A 23,724-nucleotide genomic window follows, 5' to 3' on the forward strand; every position below is an offset into this window, starting at 1 on the left:
GGACAGGGAATCCAAGAGGTATGAGCAGTATGGTAAAAAGATCTTCTTATCCCTTAGTCTGGGACTGCGGTCTTCCAACACCGCGTGCCTCTTGGGCCGTTAGACCCACTCTCTGTGGGATACGGTTGCGGAAGTGCTGCCAGAGTGTCCGTTGGAGGTACGGGCCAAACTCGGCCAAGCCCTTGTGGAGGGCCGGGATGCAGCCAAATATTCCATCCGGTGTGGGCTGGATACCACCGACTCGCTAGGTAGAGCGATGGCAACGACAGTGGCGGTCAGACGCCACGCCTGGCTGAGGTCCGCCAACTTTTCGGCAGATGTCCAGAACACGTTGATGGACATGCCGTTTGATGACCGTCGCCTCTTTGGCGACAAAGCAGACCATGCGCTTGAGCGCTTTAAGGACTCCAGGGCTACGGCCAAGTCCTTGGGCCTCTCGGCCCCGCGCCAGCAATCTGCTGCTTATCACTCCTTTTGTGGCCACGGAAGGGGTGTACCCACACGTGCTGCCAGCCAAACTCCGCAGGGTAATGCCCAACGCAGTGGTGGCCGTGGGAACCGCCGTCCTGGCGGTAGGGGTCAATGGCGAGGTCAGTCCACACCTTCCCCCGCAGCATCCGCCTCCAAACCCTCCTTGTCCGTGCTTTCATGCCCATGTGACGCCAGTGGGGGGCAGGGTTCGCCATCACCTCCTCCACTGGCGCACTGTCACATCGGACAGGTGGGTGATGCAGATCGTCCGAAGGGGCTACTCCCTCTCCTTCGAGGCGACTCCTCCAGCCATGCCACCGCAGAACCTCCGTGTATCGGGGGATCATTTGCGACTTCTGCAGGAGGAAATTACGGCCCTCTTGGCCAAGGCTGCCATCGAGCGCGTTCCTGGGCCAGAAGTAGGTTGTGGTTGCTATTCCCACTACTTTCTGGTACCCAAGAAGGGCAAAGGGGGCCTACGCCCTATCTTGGACCTCAAGAATGTCAACGGCTTCCTCCGGAAGGAGAAGTTCAAAATGCTGACACTGGCTCAGGTCTTAGCTGCCCTGGACCCAGGAGACTGGATGGTAGCGTTGGACTTGCAGGACGCTTATTTCCACATCCCCGTCCTGCCGGCCCATCGGCGCTACCTGCGGTTCACGGTTGGCCACGAGCACTTTCAGTTTACCGTGCTCGCCTTCGGCCTTACCAGCGCCCCACGGGTGTTCACAAAGGTGATGGCGGTGGTTGCAGCTCATCTGCGCAGGTTAGGGGTTTCAGTCTTCCCCTATCTCGACGACTGGTTGTTGAAGGCGGGCTCGCCCCAGACAGTCGTCAGCCACCTCCAGACTACGGCAGATCTCCTGCACCAGCTGGGGTTCTCCATCAATGTGCCAAAGTCACACCTGTGCCCCTCTCAGAAGCTCCTCTTCATAGGAGCGGTTCTCGACTCGGCGCGGTTTCGGGTTTACCCACCCGAACAGCGGGTCCGGGATATTCAGGCTCTGATTCCCATCTTTCAGCCGTTATCCCGGGTCTCGGTCAGGTTGACGCTGCGGCTTCTGGGGCTGATAGCCTCCTGCATCCTACTGGTGCATCACACCAGGTGGCGGATGCGGGCTCTGCAGTGGGACCTGAAGTTTCAGTGGGCCCAGCATCAGGGCAACCTGTCCGACCACGTCCTGATCTCGGAGGGCACTGCGAGACCGCTGCAGTGGTGGCTCACGGACCGCGATTGGGTCAGCGGCAGATCCCTCTCCCTTCCCCAACCGGAGCACGTAGTTGTGACGGACGCGTCCCTCCAGGGCTGGGGAGGCCACATGGGAGAGGCGGAGATCAGAGGCCTCTGGTCTCCGGCGGAGGCCCGGCTCCACATCAACCTGTTGGAGTTACGGGCGATTCGTCTAGCACTGAAGGCATTCCTCCCCTCTGTCCGGGGGAGTGTAGTGCAGGTGTTCACGGACAACACCACTGCCATGTGGTACTGCAACAAACAGGGCGGGGTGGGGTCGTGGACCCTTTGCCAGGAGGCTCTGCACCTCTGGCAGTGGCTGGAACGCCAGGGCGTGACCCTGGTGGCTCAACACCTGGCAGGTTCTCTGAACGCCAGAGCGGACAAGCTCAGCCGTCGGTGCATGATGGATCACGAATGGCGTCTGAACTCTGACGTAGCGCAAGGCCTCTTTCAGCGATGGGGAGAGCCTTGGTTAGATCTATTTGCCACCGAAGAGAACGCGCAATGTCATCAGTTCTGTGCGTTGGAACTTCCAAGGCAGCACTCGCTCGGAGACGCTTTTCGTCGCGAGTGGAGTTGTGGTCTACTGTACGCCTTTCCGCCTATACCACTTCTGCCCAGAGTGCTGAAGAAGATCAAGCGCGACCGGGCCCAAGTCATCCTTGTGGCTCCGGACTGGGCACGAAGGTACTGGCATCCAGAGCTACTCAGTATGTCAGTCGATCCCCCGGTTCGTCTGCCTCTTTAGGAGGACCTTCTGTCGCAGCAGCAGGGGACGGTCCTCCACCCGAACCTGTCCAGTCTCCACCTCCATGCTTGGAGATTGAGCGGCGACAGTTGAGGCCATTTGACTTGCCTCCTGAAGTCTGTAACGCCATTCTGGCAGCCAGGCGTCCCTCCACAAAGTCGGTATACGCCTGCAGGTTAATTCCTTATGCCTTAGTGGGACCTTGAAAAGATTGACATTTTTGATGTGTGCTCCGTTTTAGCCTTTACATAACTGTTCACTGAAGTTCCTTACGCTCAAAGCAGCCCTCCTGGCTTCCTAGTAGCAATTACATCTGCCTGGAGAGGGAGTGAGTGAGTGAGATGCAGGCCTTATCTAAGCTGCCTTACCTCTCAGTCTTTCCTGACACAGTGGTGCGTCGCTCAAGGGCCTCCTTTCTGCCAAAAGTGGTCACCCCATGCCATGCAGGCCAATCGATCACCCTACCTACATTCTACGCTTCTCCACATCACTCTGAAGAGTATGAGCAACTCCAGCATCCGGACCCAAAAAGAGCATTGTTGTTCTACCTTGACCCCACACGTGATTCCCAGGTGGGTGGCCAACTCTTCATGGGTATGTTGGTGCGAGGAAAGAGAGGGTGGTGCAGTAGCGAACCATCTCTCAATGATTCATGCTCTACATCAAAATCTGCTACGCATGGGCCAAGAAGCAGCCTCCTGAAGGCTTGAAAGCTTTTTCCACAAGAGCTAAAGCTGCGACCACTGCGTTAGCTCGCGGAGTTCTAGTTCTGGATATCTGCCAAGCAGCAATGTGGGCTTCCCTGCACCCGTTCACCAAACATTAGTCTGGACAGTCGGGTCCGTAGAGATTGGCAGTTCGCCCACTCGGTCCTACAGGATTTCCTTGTCTGAAATCGTTCCATAGACCTTTCTCTGGGGATGGTATTGCTTGGGTGTCTATTCAAAGGTAAGGAATCTGCGGCTAGAAGTCTATATCAGAGGAACTAGTCACTTACCTTCAATAACTCCTTATCTGGTAGAGACTATATGTAGCCTCAGATTCTTACCGGCCCACCCATCCTCCCTGCTCTGTGGACCGACTTCTAGGGTCAGGGCCGATCCCTTTCAGGGACCTATTTTGCTTCTGGTGCAGAAAGTAGTGAAAAGTAAATGATGTCAGTGCGCCTTGGTGGTGCCTATATGTGCTGCAGTTGTCAATGCCGCTGCAGACAACGCCATACAGAGCTGTTCGACACCATCTACAGGCACGCAGGGGCACGCAGGGGAACTGCTCATGAAAAACTTCCAGTTCCGGTCTGGTGCCTGGTGAAATTCAAAGGTAAGGAATCTGCATCTAGATGTAGTCTCTGCCAGAAAAGACTTTACTGAAGGTACGTAACTTGTTCGCTTGGGTCCAGATGATCATTTAGGAGCCCAACATGTCTATGTCTATTCACTGCATTACGCATGACTATTGGTATCTAACCTAAAAGATAATTGAGCAGTACTTTAAACCAAAGAGGAATTATTACATAAGATTGACAATGAGACAGGATTTTCAAACGTGTGGTGCTGTGCTCTGATCAAAAACAGCTAGAAAATGCCAACACAGACCACCTGCTAAATTAGCTTAAATTAAGCACTGGGCCCTTTGCGTATAAATTAGTTTCACAGATAGTTTAAAAAATAGCAGATTGGAACGCATATACTAAATGTATGTTCGTGCAAGTTTTAGACACCCATTGTCCTGTTTCCTAAGGCCAATAACCAGATGAATGCCTATGTTTTGGGCTGCCTGAAGTGAGCAGTTTTTCGATTGCAAAATAGAGAGATAGTATAAGCTAGTCTTGAGTCGATCAGGGTACCCCTAGGGTTCTTAAACCGTCCTGCATTAGATGCATGACGTACCCAATGCAGAACAGCTGCCAGTGTCCCTTTAATGTTTGCATGTGAGATGCTGGTCCTGTGTTATCTCTAGATTTTTTTTTTACTTGGGTAAGGAGTCAATCTGCTGGCCCGAGTGGAAGAGGGTGGGTGAATTGGAAAAAAAAATAATTGGCTGAATGTCTTATACTAAATAATTACATCTGCCACTTTAACCTATTTTTGTACGTACTAACTTGAATGTCTTGGAAGCAATCAAGGAGGTTCACATACTGCACAAGAGAACTGCTTTATTCCCAGGCATCATAGCAGCCCTCAGCATAGGATTGAGAAGAGAGCTCCAGGATTACCCCTAAGCAGTGAGTGGACATAGGTAGATGCAGAGATTGGGACCCTTGAGGAAAAGCACTATCTGTACTGTAGCCAGAAATCAAATGTCTTTCAGTTCTATGACTTTAATCCGTAGGACATTAACAAACGTGTGCTTTGTGCCCACTTTTCTTCCACCACACCACCTATGTCTGCAGCATCATCATCATCACATCGGTGGCGTTCTGCTACCATCTCTGGTTGGCACATTGCAAATGATTCTAAATGCGGCAAAACACATGCACCCATGGGAATGCATCACACTAGTTCCTCGTGCGCTTCCCTGTCTATCTACAGTCCAGCACTCTGCATCATCCACACAGTCATCAAAGGGAAAGGACCCTGGTTCTTCCGAGCTAAAGAAAAGACCACTCCATTGTAGACTATCAAGATAATGAACCTATAGGACCACTTGAAGTTCAGGAAGAAAGTAAAGACCTGATATAGGCTTTTGTATCTAATGTTACTAGGACTAGTGTTTCACAAAATTGAGTGTGAACCCCAGATTTACCCTTGGGCTTCCAGAAGATCTGTCGACTTTTATTCTAAGTTCTCCTTTGGATGTTGTCCGCCCTCTGTAATTTTAATGTGTGGTTTAGTCTTGAATAATCCGTTCCACTTGTTTTGCAACTTACCATGACTATCACTGGAAATGTTTCCTCGAAGTTGTCTTGCACCTTGGAATCCTATTTAGTTTGGGTCATCGCTGGGTCTTGACACGTTATTAGAGCTAGGCAACGTCGTTTGCATTGCTGAGACTGGTTCTGATGGCCCCTAACCGCTTTCCTTCTGTAGAAACTCAGTTACGAGCTCTGGAGGGAATGACAACATATTTGACTGATTTTGTTTGTCTATTAGTGTAAACTGACAATCCCTAGTCTTTTATTTTGACACAACTGGCAGAGGTCACAAGATTATAACTAAATTAATTTGAGAATGTATATTACTTTAGTGATCAGTTTTCTTAATCCCACGTAATCAGCCCTCACTCTCGCCTGTCTTTTTTTCTGTCATTTGCAGACTGGTAACTGATTTGAAGTTTGTGTTTTTTTATTTTTTTTTTATTTTCTAATCTGTTTGAGTTTAGGTACATTAAAACCTGTTACAACACATTGGAGCTAAAACACAATTACGTCAACCTCAAGTTAACTTGCAGCATAAGGGAAGGGCCATTTATATGTTACAATCCTACAGCAGTTTGACATTTTTTAAATATTGTTTCTTGGACATTTTGCAATGTGTGCCTTTCTGAGCTATTGATCTTCATTTTATTCTCTGCTTTTTACGAATTCTAGAAGTCCCCTTGCCCAGATGGAGGAGGAGCGAAGGGAACACGTTTCCAAAATGAAGAAAATGGAAACTGAAATGGAGCAGGTCTTTGAGATGAAGGTCAAAGAAAAGAAGCAGAAATTGAAGGACTCTGAGGCAGAGGTAAGAGGTGTAACATACCCTCGCCCTTCACTTTACTCCTCTCCCCAATGCCTTCAGATGCAAATGTTTGGGCCTTGAATCATCCCATAAGGAAACTGAAGACCAGAACAAGTCGGGGGCGCGTCCTTTACAAGAGATTGACTGACCCTTAAATAACACACTGTGGCCTTCGACAGAAGACAACTGTTTGATCTTTATCAAAACAGAGGTATTCTAAGGCAGCTAAAGAATTCAAAGGTGGTGGGGTGGGAGCTTGGAGGGTAGTTAACCGCCAACCTACAGCTGAGGTATATAGAGGAGATAAGTCTGACTCCTGACTATTTCCTGTACTAAAGACATGTTCAACACATGATCAGCAAAGATCCTTCCTGACCAAGCGTTTAATACTTCAGGCAGAAGAGACATATTGACATGTGCATCTTGTTAATTTGTTTTGACTGCCTATTTTGACTTGGTTCGCCCTCAGTTCCACATGACCTCTCAAATGTGCCCAAGCCCTTTATTGACACTGCGTCTCTTTTCAGCTGGAGCGCCGACATGAACAAATGAAGAAGAACCTGGAGGCTCAGTACAAAGAGTTGGAGGAAAAAAGGAAGCAATTTGAAGAAGACAAGGCTTCATGGGAGTCCCAGCAGCGCGCCTTGGAGCAACAGAAACTAGATGCATCCAAGTAAGGAGTCGCTGAAAAAGGGAGCATTAAGGGAGACCAAATACCTGATCGAACTGGGGGTGGGGGTTGGATATTATTGTAGGCAACAGGGTGTTCTTGAAGGCCCAGAGCGGTTTTTAAGTTTCCTAACATCAACTTCTTTCCCAGCTGGAGACACAAGATGTTATGATTACTACACCCAAACATCACTCAATTAATTTGGCTAATTTGTTCACCTTCATTACCTTTGAATCACTCTGCGATTTGTGAGTCCACCACACAGCATGAATAGTGCTCTTTATCATTGGGTTACAAAACCTGCGCAGACTTCTGAAGGCCAGCATTATAGTTTACTAGAATTAAATACTTTCAAAATCTGTTGCCAGTGTATCATTTTCAGATATGCTCTGTAGCTATTCGGGTTCCACAATGAAGCGACTCCCTACTTAGTTGCTCTGCACTTTCTAAAGCTTTAGCATGTAAGAAGTTGAAAATGGCCCTCTTTAAAGCAAAGGCTAGAAAGCATGCCAAAGTGAAGGATGCTGAGTTGGGAAATCTCACATTGACCCATCCAGAGTTGGTTTCACCGGATAAAGAGTAAGAGAGGCCTCGGAAGAGAGGGAGGACTGGAACAAGAGAAGGTGAGGGTCAAAGAGGACTGAAGCGGAATTTAGGAAAACTAGCCAACATAGTTAAGAAACATTATTTTGAATCTGCAACTGTAGCTCAGCCTCCAATGCAGTATCTAGCCCATCCTCCCCCAATTTTAGTTGTCAAGGAGATTGGTTCTTCTCACACTGTTGAGGTAGATGCATGAATTGAGGCATGTTCAGGCTAGTGGTGACTAATTGTAGCATCTGTTTATTTTGAGGATTAGTGAAGGTGGTGAATTATTACAGGGGGGCAAGTGGCAATGCTGTTGTAGTGCCTGAGGTTTAAGTGACTCTTGTTTTTCACAGATTCTCCTTTTTAAACCAGTCTCCCTGGCTGCACAGCGACTAACTTTTTTTCATTATTATTTTAGAACGATGGAGAAGAATAAAAAGAAAGGGAAGATCTTCTGAGGAGAGTCTACCACTGCTCCGGTTTTATTGCAGAATTATTATATAATTATTATTTTGTTTTTTTTGTTTTTTACTCCCTTGCTTTCCCTGAAGGCCAGTTCTCTACTCCTCTCCCCAGCCCACGGACCACTGGGGTTCCTCTTACACCACAAATAAATCAGAACTTGCAACAGAGACTGGGAAACAATGGGTGGGATTAGATGCATCCACCTCTTGTGATTTTATCTCCTGTCCCCACTTTTGCGGTATTTAACTGTAAAAGCAGTGCCTGTCTTAAGTCCAGAATCCTCTCGAGCATGTTACAGATGTGTTCTTTATACAGATAACCCGTCTGCATTTAACAGCAGTAAGTATTCAGTGTCAACCGTCCTCTGCTATTGTGTAGCGATAAATACTGAATGTGGTTTAAGCCAGACTGCTTGTCCTCTCAAAGGAAGGATACAAAAGAACCTGCTGGAAAGAAATGGTCATTCAGCATTCCAGCTTGCGACTGTTCTGCATGCTACTGATTGCTTGGGAATTTTCCTGCCTATGTTGGGCTGCTCGTCAATCTTTTCCCTACCTGCTTCTGGCCCTAGTGGTCCCTGCTCTTCTGTCGTTAGTGGTCTCTGCCTGCCATGAGCGGTGGCTGCCTGTCGCTTGAGATCTTTGTGTGCCTATCTTTAGCTTGTGGTTCCGCCCTGTCTACTATCTTGGAGCATGTTCGTGCCAGTCATTTCTTCATTCTTGATGCAAATTGCAGGCTGTTTCTCCACCAAATGTAACAGTTTGTCATTATAGAGCATTATTTTCACAAGTTAAACAAATAAGAGGGCTTGCTTATGATTGCTTTTCAGCCTGCACAAAAGTCCACTACCGGCTTCTATATCTAGGAGTTGAAAGTGGACGAACAAGAGGAATGTCTGCCTGTTCCTGGGATTTTAGATTTTTGCCACTCTATGCTGCAGGGATGGTGTCCGCCATTGTTGCACTTGACAAAGGGACCACTGGAGTGACCGAGGATACCCGCTGGCAAGCAACCTCACTAATCCAGAGAGCACATGGGAATATAGCATCATACTTCTGAAATGCCTCAGCCAAGGATGGAATGCTTTCCTCGCCCTTTGCAGATTGACTATTTGCATCCTCCACAAAACCTAGCATTTGTAACCCTAATTTGCACAGGCTTTCATCCTTATCCCACAGGAATCTGACAATAGAAGCCTCATCTTCAGGCAGAGCGCACCATGTCCCTTCAGCATATAAACCCCGTTATAATCTAGTTAGATTTTAGTGATGTAATAGCTATATCTCGATGTAGTCCGCCTTACATGTTTTTTGTTGTAATTTCAGGTGATGTATTATTCTTCAGTTGTAACACCAGACTACCCCAGTACCCACTCATTCTACTTCCCGGCCTTCTCCTTTATATTTTGATAAAGTCTCTGAAACCATTATTTCTGTTTGTATATTAATATAATAAAGTTGTCCTTTTAAAACTGTGCATTGTGTGAGTTTATTCACTTCATGATATTCTGATGAGGGGATCCATTGCACCAGATCTGTGCCAGCAGTGTTGTACCTGTTGCGAGATGTAAGTCATAAAAGCCTTTAAATGGCACCTTTAATCATTTTAATTCGGACTTTTCGTATTTTTGCTTTTCCAGACAAGTTCTGCATGCATTTTGAGAGGTCTTGGAGTGAACTAGAAATATTCATGCCGTGTAGAGGTCGGAAGCAAAAGGTTAACACATATTCCTACACTTAGTGTTCTGGTCTGTATCTTACATGATGGGAGTGTGGCCCACCGCTGGCTACCATGGCTAACTAGCTAGGGAGGTCCACTCCCTGTCCTGCCAAACATCCTGCAAGATGGCTCAGGGGAATGGACCTCTGCAGCATTAAATATGCTCTGTTGCAATCTGTGGGTATGTTGGCAGCTTGATGATTTCATTGCTGACTGCCCGATCTAAACTCAGAAGCGGGCCTTATGATTCAGCCTCAGAGGGACCCTACGACTTTGGGGCTACTTTTGTGCGTGAAGCGACTGATCGCACGAGGCTGGCGCTGCTCTGAGCCCTGGACTTATCTGACTTTGCATCCCCCTGTTGCTGTGAGGCTGTTGGGGGACGACTGCCGTCCCCCTGAATTAATCTATGTGAACTGTGTTCTGATAGCCAACTGCACGCATTGAGCATGGTGAAGAACCAGCAGGTCCAGCTGTTGTGGAGGTGGTGCAGCCGCTTGCTGGAGGTAGAAGAGTACTGTCTTGGCCCTGGGCAGTTGGGCCCTGGCTGTTTAAATGCTGATGAAGTTGCTGATGAAGTTGCTGGGGATCTCTGCTTGTAACCTAGATAGGACTTTACTGTCTGTTCCTAGGACCCGATCGGCAGAATATTACATTGTGGTGTGTGGCCCTGCTCGCTATCACATGCACTATAAATATTAGTATTTGCATGAAAAGTATTTGCTTACAGTTGTCATCCTGCTATTTTATCCTGATCACTTGCATAAAGGCCAAAGATGCAATTTTGATTTCTTTAAATGCACAAGTGTGCACTGAGAAAGGGCTGTACCGTGATCCTCGAGCCAATCCCGGCCTCCTTGAAGAATCCTTTGCAGCTCACTAATTTTTGTGCTTGCCGCTGTAGTGTCCCTTAGAGAGATCAGCTTGATAATTGTTACAGTATAGTAAAGACTAATCCCAAACGGCCTAGAGGGACTCTTTAGGGTATCAAAGGCTCATCTGGGCCTTGTGCATGGCCAAAGTGAGCACGACTCTGGACCCTCTGTCAAAAATGAGATTGACATGCACAACCTGCTGCTTTGAGTGCAAGCTAGCTTTCACTAGTTTGACGGGAAGCTTGACCACCTCACGTCACGCATGAAACATGAAAACCCGAATTGATGACTGACTCGAGGAGACAGACAGAATCTCCACAGTTGAAGATGACAGTGCGGAATTCAACAACCAAGTCACACAACTAACCACAGACATGGTAAATATCAACCAAAAAGAATGAGGATTTGAAGTCTTGCTTTAGGGGAAACAATGGGCATAGTCAGCCTTGTGGAATCTACCAACTTGGGAAAGATGGAGATAGTTGTTGAACAACTGCTGGTTGAGATACTTGGCAGACATCGCTTCTCCCATGTTCCATAGTTGAAAGGCCCCGTAGATCGCTGGGCCTCAGACCTCTGCTTGGTGCTGCACTGCCCTACATCATCGCCAGGCTCTTAAACTCTCACAACAGTGACCTGGCACTTAGTTTACCCCGAGAAAAGGGTCTTTTGACCTAACCTCTACCCCCCTACCCTACTCTGGATGGACAGGAGCCCAGGTGGTCTTTTACCAATATCAAGAAACTGCTCGTGGACAGTGTTATTCCATGTTCACGGTTTCCAGCCAAACCTTTAAGCTTCCAGATTGACATTCGTACAACGTTATTTTTTTCTTCACCTATGGATGCATTAAAGTATGTAAAATTCCATTGCAAATCTCATTAGGTGGTGTAGTGTTGCTTCGCACTGATGCAATTACACTCCGGAAATGATGTGCTCGGTCACTCGTGTGCTGACGTCAGTTCCTTTCTGCCTCACCAGACGTGGATCCCAAGGTACCTCTTGTCTCTTTATAGACTGTCTTCTAGCTACATTTTATAGTGTGCAAGGCAAAGGTCTACTCTCAATGTAATAGGATAAAAACCATGTAAGGACTGTCGCAAGCAAATGTCTGTGACTGATCCTTTCACAGGTTTGCCTGTGGTGTCTGGGATCAAGTCATGACTCGTTAGACCTGCAGTGACTGCGTTGATAAAAGCTATACAAGACTGTGAGGCAAAGCTATGAGTATCCACGTCGTGACCAGTCCAAGGGTTGGTCTCTGTCCTATTTCCAGTCTAGAAGTCACAGCAGTCGACGTGATCATGCTTCAAGTCTTTGGGTAGTTAAAGTAAAAAACAAAAAATCGAAGCAGGAACCAGACCGAATGTGTAGTGTTCAATCTTACAGATGCGGGGAGAAAGATTTTTGTTTTGTTTCGTTAGTGTATTATTTGAATATTTGTCCACCGTATATTTTTATGTATATACTTTGTGTCAGTCGGGACATGTTGCTCCTCCCTTTTGTAAACTAATAAAATATACTTCAATAGAAGAAAAAATATCCAAATAGGACTCTGCCTCCTCCTGCCTCTCTCCTACACCTGAAAAGGCATTAGGGGATCTCCATGTCTCTCCATCTTTTAAGTCGGTTGATGTCTGAGCCCATTTCTCAGCGTATCCCGGCACTTTCTGGGTTGTCTGGGACACCAAGGCAGGTCCAAGAGTTCTGCAAGGCCATGCTCAGACTCTTCAGATTCCTTAGTACCCCCTTTGGTGCACCTGCGGCCCCCATGGAGCCAAGAAGCTCTCCATCTTGGATACCGCTGGGTGGTTTGCCCTTGGCCAAGTTGAACCCTCTGTACCGGTCACTGTGCTGTGCTTTCTCCTGTGCTCGTCCTGAGTCCGCCTCTGGCTCCACACTGGTTCCTGGAATACCTATGCCAGAGGACAAGGGGCCCATTGTGTGCTCCGACTGTCTGCACCGCCCACGACCTCGAACAAGGCTGTGCTCTATTTATGCTGAGCCACAGCCTTCCCCCTCGGACCTATTGAATGTCCCTCCTCCACAAGGCAGTTCCTGCATGTCACATGCCTTGTTGTGGACAGATTTCTGATAACTACAATGATGCAAACTGGTATGATGCCCCCCAGGATGGCAGTGGCCTTGACACCTCTCCTTCTTTTAGCCTTCTCTTACTCCCTGGTCCTGCCACAAAGGAAAGGGCTTCCTTTACCGTTTTCAGGTGGAGGCAAGCTGGAGTTCTTAACCTCAAACTCCCCACCGTAGATATCAAATTACATTTTCTAACAGAAGTCCTCCAGCCCAGGCAGCCCAATAACTCCAGTAACTTCGGAGACTCCACTGCCCTACCGCAAGTGATCTTGCATCTTTGTCTCAGCGGCCCTCTCCTGAGAGCTTAGTGGTGCAGGCTTCGACTGATCAGCGGAATCCTAACACTTTCCTGACTACTACCCCAGATCGGGTGTCCAAGATATTGGAGCCCTTCAGGAAAAGGCGATTCTTCTCTACTAATTTGGCCTTCCAGAGGGTTAATGCTGGTTGTCTGCTGGGTCAATATCCCCACGCCCTCTGGGATTTTGGTTGCTCAGATCCTCTCAAGTATGCTAGAAGACTTTCACCCTGCACTTACCAGACCATTGAGGATAGCAGTGATGCTGCCATATTTATCATCCGCTGCTTGCTGGACACCACTAATAGTTGCCATGCCTAGATTTGACCGACAGGCTTTTCTAGTGATGTTGAAACGTCCCTTATGCATATGCTCTTTGATGGGACCCATCTTTTTGGAGAGAAGGCAGACTGCGCTCTTGAGTGCTTCAAAGAGCATGGCCACAACACGCTTCTTAAGCATGTGTGCTCTGCCTTGCCAACCATATCAAACTTTTCACTCCTTTTGTGGCTTTGGAAGGGGCTCCCCTTACAGACAGCCGCTTCAACCTCAGCACCAGCCTTTTCCGATAGCCTTCTAGCCACAGGTTCCTAAACTTGCAAATTTTCCCAAGGCATCAGGCTTGATTTCCACAGTACCTATGCACACCAGAAGGTGGCGACATGCGGCTCCATCATTGGTATGTTAAAATTATTTGTTAAGCGTCCATACACTGATTGGTTTCTGTTTTTTGTTTAAATCTTTTTTTGACATTTTGCAAAGTTTTACATATCTTATCAGCTAATAACAGCCTTGTATGCAGCCCATCACATTGTACATTTCACAGTATATCAAATGCTAATAAACATGATTCTTACAGAGTGTGTAGGTGCATTAGTCAGTGTTGCGTTCCTGTAGCGTAATTTTTTTTTCTTTTTGCTATGCGCACTACTTCATGAAAATTTCACATTTCCTAGAACTACTACGTTATATATTTCAACTGTGGATACAGATATCAACCAAATGAGGACAAAACAATATTAGGGAAGGTTGGGGTAACTGTGAATGGGACGCTGCTGCACTCTTTTACTACGTGTATTAATCCATATGCACGAGCTATATGTATTATGGCCTATTCATGTACACCCCTGTCCAACGGGTGTGGTAGGAAGGGGAAAGGTCGTAGCTGCACCTCTTAGGGCTGGTTGCTAGCGTAACCCCCCCCCCCCCCCCTCCCTCCACACACACACACACTGTGCCTTTGCCTCTGTGGTGCCCTCTGTTTCTGTTGAAGAGTCCCCCACTGTCTCATCCAACCCCCTCAACTCTGACAATACGGTCTCCCATCCTGCGGCCAGATGGAATTTGCAGAGCCCCAGCAGGTCTTCTCTGCGGAGGGCAACACTCTCTGCCTTGGCCCAATTGTGTAGAGAGCGGTGCCAGGCTGTTACATGTGGAGCACCCGGAGCCTTCCAATGTTTTGTAATTAGGCGCTTGGCTACAGCCAGGCCCAGGAAGCAGGAAGTGACCCTGTGTTTGCTCCCTCTCGCAAACAAGTGAAAGATATGGACTTCACAGCTAAAAAGTACTACCCGCCCTATGCAATGCGATAAAGCAGTGGTCAGCCCGTGCCAGTAAGTAGCAAACTCTATGGTTAGGCAGCCCCTCTTGGAAGATGGAGCGCTTATAAGCGAGTGGTGTAGGAGGAAGCTCCCAGGGGGGAGGCCTTCTCCCTCCATCACTTCTGTGTGTGGGAACAGGGACCTGTCTCTGATCAGATCTCCTGTATCTTGGATGCCAGCTGTGTCCCAGCATCTCAGTACCACTTCTGAGGTGATTTTCTGCCCCGTGTGTTCCTTCAAGGGAATAGCAGGGTTATAGGGTTTTGTAGCACGGGTGAGAAACAGACCTCTACAAAAGCATTTATAGGCTACAGGAGGCAGCAGGGAGCCCTCTCTTTTGAGTTGCATGCATGGGTGAAATAAGTGCAGGAGGGCTAGGCGTGAAATAGGGGGAAGAGTAGCAGCAGTGTCCGCGAGGTAATGGAAGGCTAGCCATGAATGAATGAAATTATTTGTAGAGCGCACGATGGCCAAAACGGCTTCCTGGCGCTGGGAGGTCTAGGGAGCAGAACAAACAGGGCCAGGGAGGATTAGCAGGAGTAGGCTAAAGAGAACAGGAATGTTTTAAGCGCTTTACGGAAGTGTGAAAAGATAGGGATAGAACGCATAGAAAGAGGAAGAGAATTCCAGAACCGGGGTGCAAGAACAGAAAATCTAGACCCACCGGTGCGAGTTTTGCGGAAACGGGGAACAGTGAGGAGGGCAGAAGAAGATGAGCGAAGAGTACGGACAGGGGTATGAGAAGAGATAAGAGAGTTGATGAACGCCGGTGCAGAGCGATCAAGGGCCTTGTAAACAAGGCAACCTAGTTTGAACAAGGATCTCTGCAAGATGGGTAACCAGTGAAGGGATTTGAGGACAGGAGTGATGTGGTGAGTTTTGGGCAGGTGAAAGATGAGACGGGCAGCCTGATTCTGGATTGCTTGGAGGCGGCGGGTTTCGTAGGCAGGAATACCCACGAACAAGCTGTTACCATAATCGAGGCGAGAAGTGATGAGGGCCGAAATGATAATTTTAAGAGATTCAAGGGAAAAGAAACGGGAAATTTTTCGGATCAGCCGAAGGGAGAGAAAACAGGAAGATACTACAGCACTGACCTGGCCATGCATGGACAGGTCCTGGCTGACCTTGATGCCCAAAGTTTTAACGGAGGCAACCGGGGTGGGGGGGGACCAAGGGTAGGGGGCCAGAAAGCAGAGGACCAAGGGCTGGATGAGCCGCCAGTCAGGACAAGCTCAGTCTTATCTGGGTTGAGCTTGAGATGATTGGCGCTCATCCACCCAGAGATAAAGACCATAGTGGAACGAAAGAAGGATAGGGAGTGAGAAGGAGAAGAAAGGTCAAAGACAAGCTGGAGGTCGTCTGCGTAATTAAACACCGAGACCCCCAGCTGAAGAAGAGAAGAGATAAGTGGGTGAATGTAAAGATTGAAAAGAAGAGGAGAAAGGGAAGAACCTTGGGGAGCCCCACAGGGCACCGGGTGGGGGAGAGCAGAAAAACCGGGGAGGTGAACAGCTTGTGAACGTCCTGTTAGGAAGGACGTGATCCAGGAAAGGGCAGGGCCTCTAATGCCCGCTGCGCTGACACGGTCCAAAAGAATGTTATGGTCGACCGTGTCAAACGCAGCGGACAGGTCGAGAAGAACCAAAGCTTGGGGAGAGTTGGTGTCAGCCTTGGCTTTCAGCTCGTCAAGGACGGCGAGCACCACAGATTCGGTCGAGTGACCCGAGCGAAAACCTGCTTGGTGAGAAGCAAGAAGTTGGTTCTGCTCAACATAGGTAGAAAGACAAGAGGTGACATAAGATTCCAGAATTTTAGCAAGATAGGGAAGAAGAGAGATGGGCCTGAAGTTAGAAGGGAGGGAGGAATCAAGACCAGGTTTTTTAAGAATAGGGGAGACAATAGCAGATTTAAATGAAGAGGGGACCGATCCAGTGGAGAGAGAGGCGTTAAGGAGGGAAAGAGGGGCAGCAGGGCAAGAAGTAAGGAGAGTTTTAAGAATGCGAGCAGGGGCACAGTCGGTGGGAGAGCCGGATTTGATTTTAGTGAGCAGGATTAAGAAGGAATCCAGAGAAAGAGGTGGGAAAGAGGAGAAGGAGGAATTAGACGCAGAGGGGACAGAATGAAGTGGAGTAAAAGGAGTGATAGAAATGTTGGATTTAATTTTAACGATCTTCTCAATGAAGAAGTCGTTTAAAGAAGAACAGAGGGAATAAAATTAGGACAAGCGTGATCAGAAGTAGCCAAATTTTTGACCAAGGAGAAGATCTCTTTAGATTTGTTGGACGAAAGGATTACTTGTTCAGAGAAATACTTAGACTTAGTCTCAAGAATGGCTTTCTTGTACTCTTTAAGAAGAGATTTATATTTCTCCTTGAGGTCGGGGCAGTAGCTACGGCGCCAAAGGCGCTCAGAGCGTCTAAGTTCCAGTTTAAGGGCCTTGAGCTCAGAGTTAAACCAGCGGTGAGCCTCGTGTGGACGAATGGACTTAACTAGCTTGAGGGGGGCTACTAAATCGCAGGCAGACGATAACCAGTTGCCAACTGCGGCGGCCTGCGAATCAAGGGAGATGCCATTGAGGTCAGGGGGGGAAGAAGCGAGGGAATGAGAGAGGGAAGGCAGATCAGCACGATTCCAGCTACGTGCGAAAACATTCTTGGGGCGGGGGTGTTTGTGAGGGGAACCAATGTTAATAGTGAAGGAGATGAGAGAGTGGTCAGACCAGGTGCAAGGGAGAATGCTGGGGAAAGAAACTATATCCGGGGATGACCAAACTTGGTCCAGTGTGTGTCCAAGATTGTGAGTAGGGGTCAATACATGGGACTTAAAATTGAGACATGAAAGGGTGGCCGTGAAGTCCTTGGACGCTAGGTCCTCCCTGGGGTCGCCTGGCCAGTAATTAAAATCACCTAGCAGGAGAACAGAAGAGTTGTTAACTACAAGGGTAGCGAGAAGTTCCTGCAGGGAGGCCACAAACAGAGGCATACTCAGGGGGGGGGCGATAGACAAGGACGACAGTAAGAGGCGCGGAGAGATTGGTGGAGCGGGCGACCAGAAAGTCCACCCCAGCTATAGAAGGTTGTGAGAGAGGCTGAAATTGAAGGGTGGATCGGGCGATCATAGCAACACCCCCCCCCGGTCTTGCCGTTGGGGCGGTCGGCCCGGAGGGTGTAATAAGAGTCGGGGAGGATGGCTAGAATATCAGGGAGAGAGGCTTCAGAGAACCATGTTTCTGTTAGGAACAGAATATCCGGGGAGTCCGTGGTAAGAAGGTTGAACAGTTCCAGATGATGCTTGCCTGCCGAGCGAGTGTTAAGGAGGTAGGCAGAGGCAGTGTGAGAGGATGGTGAGGTTGTAATGGGGGGAAGTCTAGTGTCCTGGATAGGCAAGGGAGGCGAAGAGCGCGGAGGAGTGACACGGTCAGAGTGGGGGACATAGATACCTAGTGCAACGAGGTGCTGCATGAGAGAATGGGGAAGAGGTACGTTGGCAGTACAGGAGAGAAGTTGTCCAGAAGTATATGTCAAAGAAGAGGCAGGGGGTATGGCCCCTGGGCCCGTCCGGGCGCAGACTGGCTTAACTCTGGCGCAACTCCGGCGCGTATATGGCGCGCCCGCTGCGCTCGTCCGCTGCGCTGACGCATGGGTGACGTATAAATAGGCTGTGACGAGGGAGGTGGGAGGAGTCAGGAGGGCGGGATAGGAGGGGTGTTTTTTAAAAAAGAGTAGCCGTCCACCGCTCGTGTTCAGCGGGACGAGGAAGCTGTGGGGCTGCTAGTAGTCAGCAGCGAAGAAAAAGGTAATTAAAAATAGTTTCTGCGCTCAGCGCGCGAGCCCTCTGCCACAGGGCTTTAAGTCTGCGCTGAGAGAAGAGTGGGCGGAGCCTAAATAGGCTGTGACGAGGGAGGTGGGAGGAGTCAGGAGGGCGGGATAGGAGGGGTGTTTTTTAAAAAAGAGTAGCCGTCCACCGTTCGTGTTCAGCGGGACGAGGAAGCTGTGGAGCTGCTAGTAGTCGGCAGCGAAGAAAAAGGTAATTAAAAATAGTTTCTGCGCTCAGCGCGCGAGCCCTCTGCCCTCTGCCACAGGGCTTCAAGTCTGCGCTGGGAGAAGAGTGGGCGGAGCCTAAATAGGCTGTGACGAGTGAGGTGGGAGGAGTCAGGAGGGCGGGATAGGAGGGGTGTTTTTTAAAAAAGAGTAGCCGTCCACCGCTCGTGTTCAGCGGGACGAGGAAGCTGTGGGGCTGCTAGTAGTCAGCAGCGAAGAAAAAGGTAATTAAAAATAGTTTCTGCGCTCAGCGCGCGAGCCCTCTGCCACAGGGCTTCAAGTCTGCGCTGGGAGAAGAGTGGGCGGAGCCTAAATAGGCTGTGACGAGGGAGGTGGGAAGAGTCAGGAGGGCGGGATAGGAGGGGTGTTTTTTAAAAAAGAGTAGCCGTCCACCGCTCGTGTTCAGCGGGACGAGGAAGCTGTGGGGCTGCTAGTAGTCAGCAGCGAAGAAAAAGGTAATTAAAAATAGTTTCTGCGCTCAGCGCGCGAGCCCTCTGCCCTCTGCCACAGGGCTTCAAGTCTGCGCTGGGAGAAGAGTGGGCGGAGCCTAAATAGGCTGTGACGAGTGAGGTGGGAGGAGTCAGGAGGGCGGGATAGGAGGGGTGTTTTTTAAAAAAGAGTAGCCGTCCACCGCTCGTGTTCAGCGGGACGAGGAAGCTGTGGGGCTGCTAGTAGTCAGCAGCGAAGAAAAAGGTAATTAAAAATAGTTTCTGCGCTCAGCGCGCGAGCCCTCTGCCACAGGGCTTCAAGTCTGCGCTGGGAGAAGAGTGGGCGGAGCGTAAATAGGCTGTGACGAGGGAGGTGGGAGGAGTCAGGAGGGCGGGATAGGAGGGGTGTTTTTTAAAAAAGAGTAGCCGTCCACCGCTCGTGTTCAGCGGGACGAAGAAGCTGTGGGGCTGCTAGTAGTCGGCAGCGAAGAAAAAGGTAATTAAAAATAGTTTCTGCGCTCAGCGCGCGAGCCCTCTGCCACAGGGCTTCAAGTCTGCCATCTAGATATCCACTGCACTTGGGCATCCGGATAGTAGTGCTGAAGATTGGGCGTGGCCAAACCGCCTTGTCCGACAGGCAGATGGAGCTCTTTAATAGAGACTTTGTGCCTAGAGCCCCCCCCCCCCCAGATAAAATCTCTTGACTGTTTTTTCCAGCTTGCGGCAGAAGGCTGGAGACCAGTAAAGCGGTAGTTTTGTAAAATAATATAGGAGCCGAGACCGTATCACCATCTTAGCAAGAGCAATTCTGCCAGTAATGGACAACTGCAATGGACCCCAAAAGAGGATCTTGGAACAAATGGCAGACACGGCTCTAGTAACATTGCCATCCAGTAGGTCCGTCCATGACAACAGCCCGCCACTGAGTGAATAACCCTGTTCTGTGGTGTTCTCTGAAGGGAAATGGAATAGATTTCGAGGCGTTAACCCGAAAGCCTGATACATCAGCGAATGTGGACGGTGTCAGATCTAATGACAGGGGAATGGAGTAGCGGTCTCTGATATAGAGTATAATATCATCTGCATACAAAGAGATTGTATGCACGCCATCTCCTAGAGGAATCCCAGTGTCCAGCCTGGCCAGGATTCATGCCGCCAATGGCTCCATAGCTAGTAAGAATGGTAGGGGTGACAGGGGCATCCCTGTCTAGTCCCACGACTCAGCGTTATGGCTTCTGAGATATACGTGTCAGTCTTGACTCCAATGACTGGGTGTCTATATAGCATGCGGTTCAGCCCTATGAAAAAGGGCCCTATGCCAAATTTAGACAACGTGGCAAACCGGTAGTCCCATTCTAGTGAGTCAAATGCTCTTTCTAGGTAGAGTACTAGACCGCTCGAACGAAGCCACTCCAATGGGGCATACTCAGCCACTTTGAAATAGCAGCGGAGGTTGAGGGAAGTGCTGCGGGCTGGCGCAAATCGGTTTTAATCAGTGTCAACCAGGGACGGGATGCAAGGTGACAGCCTGTTGGCCAGAATTTTGGCAAATATTTTATAATCCGTATTCAGGATTGTCAGGGGGCTATAAGAATTCAGGGACATGGGGTCTTTCCCAGGTTTTAGTAGCGAGGCTACATTCTTCCCGGACTATAATAATGACGGTGCCTCACACACCTTGTCTAGCGTGATAGGGGAGTCTAAACATGAGTAATTGATGGGTGGCCAATGTTGGCTGGTCGACCATTCTCAGGAAGGCACTGATTTGCTTCAGAGACCCAAGAGCTTGGGAAGCATAAAGAGAGGTATAGTGGCAATTCATGGCCGTATGAATGTCCAAGTGTGTGCTACGCATCAATCAATCAAGAACTTATAGAGCACACTACTTACCCGTGAGGGTCTCAAGGCGCTGGGAAATAAAGGGGGGGGCGCTACTGGTTGAACAGCCAGGTCTTGAGTAGCCTCCTGAAGGTCAACTGATTCTTGTCGTCACGTATGGTGTGTATTGGACCGCGAGGGTACTCCTGGCGTCTAAGATAAGCCAGTAGTTTGCCCGCCTTATCTGCTGTGGTGTGCGTGCAGAATGGGCGGAGAAGTTGTTACCGCAGCCTTTCCAAAAGAGTGAGCTGCTCTACCTGCATGGCTTAGAGTCTCTTCTTGGCTCCATTGTGTGTGACCCACAGCGATTCTTGCCGAAGGAGTTTGCTGTCGAGGATGCCCAGGGAGGTGTCAAGTTATTCACGTATGTTCCACGTCAGGCCCAGGCATTGCCCCTGTGTAACCGCCTTGAAGGCTTCCCACTCTGTGGATAAGCGATGTCCCTAGGGAGCTTTGGAATGCCGGGCCCTCTAGCACTGCATTTTGCAACTTCCAGATGGGGATCAATGGGACCCTTCCCTCCCATGTGTGCACCCCAGGTATTCAGTGGTCTGGATCAAAGGGAGCAGTGCGGGAGAGGCAAGGATTCGGTCTAGTCGCACATGCAAGTTATGGACTGGCGAGTAGAATGAATATATACATGTATCTGGGTTACGTGCCCGCCAGACATCGGACAGAGACCAGTGCTCCAGCCATTTACTCAATGCTGGTGCAATAGAGGATGCTGGTGTGCGCGTGAGGAGCGGAAAGAAGTGATCTAGGGAAACGCCAAGCACTGCATTGACGTTGCCACCTAGAAGCCAGGGAACGTCACCCCAGCAAGACAGGACCCTGGATAAGTCACGCAGGAAATCACTTTGTTATACATTAGGGGCATGTAAATAGTCCCCAGCAGTACTGGCTGCCCATTTAGCTTACCCTTAAGGAGTATATATTGCCTCCCGGCATCTGTTATCACCTTTTTTTCCTTCCCAGGGGATTTCCGCCTTAACCTAGATCAATGCACTCCTGGCCATGGATGAGAAGTTAGTGCTGTACACTCGATCTCTCCATCTGCGCAGCAGTCTGGCACCTTCCAGCTGTGTCAGATGCGTCTCCTGTAGTAGGGCGATCCCAGCGGCTCTGCACTGCAAGCATGCATAAATGGAGTACCTGTGAGAGGGGGAGGAAATCCCTCTCACAATCCAAGTAATATTAACTCGTCATATGGGTGGTCTATAGTTCTGTACATACCCGCTCCTATTGTCGTGGGATACAAGAGCGTGGGGGGCAGCAGCGTCCCATGTGTAAGCACCAGATCTGAACAGTGGAGAAAAAAAACAATAAGCAACATCTAAGTCGGGTAACCGCATAAGAGTGAACCCCAACTGGGGTTGACCCAAACAGTCTTGCCGGAAACACAGCAACTGAAGTCCAGCTAGGGTATGAAGCTGTTGAAGGAAGGGTGTGTAATGGCGGTCTGATCGGCCCATCCCTCAGTTTGACCATATCAATTTAAAAGAAAAGGGAAGACATAGCATCAAGTATGTGTGCAGGGTGAGCTAGCATGTAACTGCACCGAGCAGTGGATTCATTGATCACTTAATAGGAGCTCAGCGAGTCGCAGTTCTGTGTATCTGGGGTGAGGTTAGTCAGGCCAGACAGTACTAAACCATATTGTCTGAGGGATGACGTCCAGGGGTGAGGCGACTGAAGAGTTCCCAGACCAGGCTAGGGTGGAGCCATAAGTACCACAGGATCTGGATGGTGACACCATGGAGGGCGCTGGTGAGTATCTGAAGGGCATCTGCCTCCTGGAGGGCCTCCTGCCGTTCTGTCAGGATCTGCTCTGGGTCCGGCGTTCTTACTGACGAGGCCCGGCTCCCTGCCCCATTCTCCGTCCTCTCCACTGTACTGGCCCGCCCCACCCGGGAGGCAGTCCACTGTCATGTGGTGTGGTTGACGTTGCTAGATCTGCCCCCTCGAGCCAGTCCCATGCATCTGATGTCATGTCGAAAAATCGAGTTGTCATCCTTTTCTAATCTTAACCAGGCAGGGAATAGCGCAGATCAAGTTCCAGCAGCTGCTGTTTTACTGCCCCAAAGGAGGCTCTCCTTTTTTGCACTTGGGCGTTGTAATCTGGAAAAAGGAGTACTGGTGCATTTTGTACCTTGGCCCCAGAGGTTTTCGGAGTCTCTCTCAATATTGTATCTGATAGACATCTAGCTCCAGATTCCTTAACTTAAAATTATCCCCAGGGGTCAGACTGGATCCGGAAAACCTTTGCAGCAGCACCTCTGCGCACCGGGGAATGGCGCCACACGACCCCACCCTGACATCCATGGATGTGACGTCAGCGAGGTCATATAAGTCCCTCATGGCGCGCTGACGTCAGTTCCTTCTTTTCCGTGAGCAACGCGGATCCGGAGTAAGCGGTTCCTCTGGCCTGTTTTCAGGCCCTTTTGACGCTTTTGCGTCTGGAACAGTGTGCGTTGCCTTCGGGCTTTAAGACGTGTGCCCCCTGTTCTCGGCAAATGTCTGTGACGGACCCACACCTTATCTGCATGTGGTGCTTCCGCGAACACCACGATTCGACAGATTGCAACGTCTGCCAACAACTCAAGCCGAAGTCCCGGCGGGAGTGCCAGATGAAGCTACTTTCGGCTCGCCTGTTGGAGTCGTCTCGGCCCCCGGCCTCCTCTTCGGCGGCAGGTCCCAGTAGCAGAGGGTTCCATTTGCGGCATTGGTCGCCGTCTGGTCCCCGTGTGCGTCGCTCGCCTGTCCCTGGTAAGTCCTGTTGCCGAGGTCATTGACCTCCCTTCCTCCTGTTGTAGGGGGCACTATTTCCTGGACCTCTCCGAAGTGCGCCGCGAGGGTATGGCTTCCCCTATCCGCCATTTCCTGGCGTGGGGGTGACTCGGACCCAGATGGTGGCTTATGCCACGGCCCATTCAGACCTCGCTTGGGTCCC

At 49.6% G+C, this 23,724-nt stretch overlaps 1 protein-coding gene across 1 annotated transcript in view; it reads left to right on the plus strand.

Moving 5' to 3' along the window:
- The window catches only part of LOC144798814 (septin-7-like), a 240,577-nt gene extending 231,268 nt beyond the window's left edge, over window positions 1–9,309 (plus strand). Inside the window, exons 11-13 of the mRNA XM_078669860.1 lie at window positions 5,983–6,118; window positions 6,643–6,788; window positions 7,792–9,309. Coding sequence (XP_078525986.1) covers window positions 5,983–6,118; window positions 6,643–6,788; window positions 7,792–7,831 — 322 coding nt within the window. The 3' untranslated portion in view covers window positions 7,832–9,309. The remainder of the gene's footprint in view (window positions 1–5,982; window positions 6,119–6,642; window positions 6,789–7,791) is intronic.
- The last annotated feature ends 14,415 nt before the right edge of the window (window positions 9,310–23,724 follow it).

This window comes from Lissotriton helveticus, chromosome 12 (assembly GCF_964261635.1).
Source record: "Lissotriton helveticus chromosome 12, aLisHel1.1, whole genome shotgun sequence".
Classification (NCBI taxonomy): domain Eukaryota; kingdom Metazoa; phylum Chordata; class Amphibia; order Caudata; family Salamandridae; genus Lissotriton; species Lissotriton helveticus.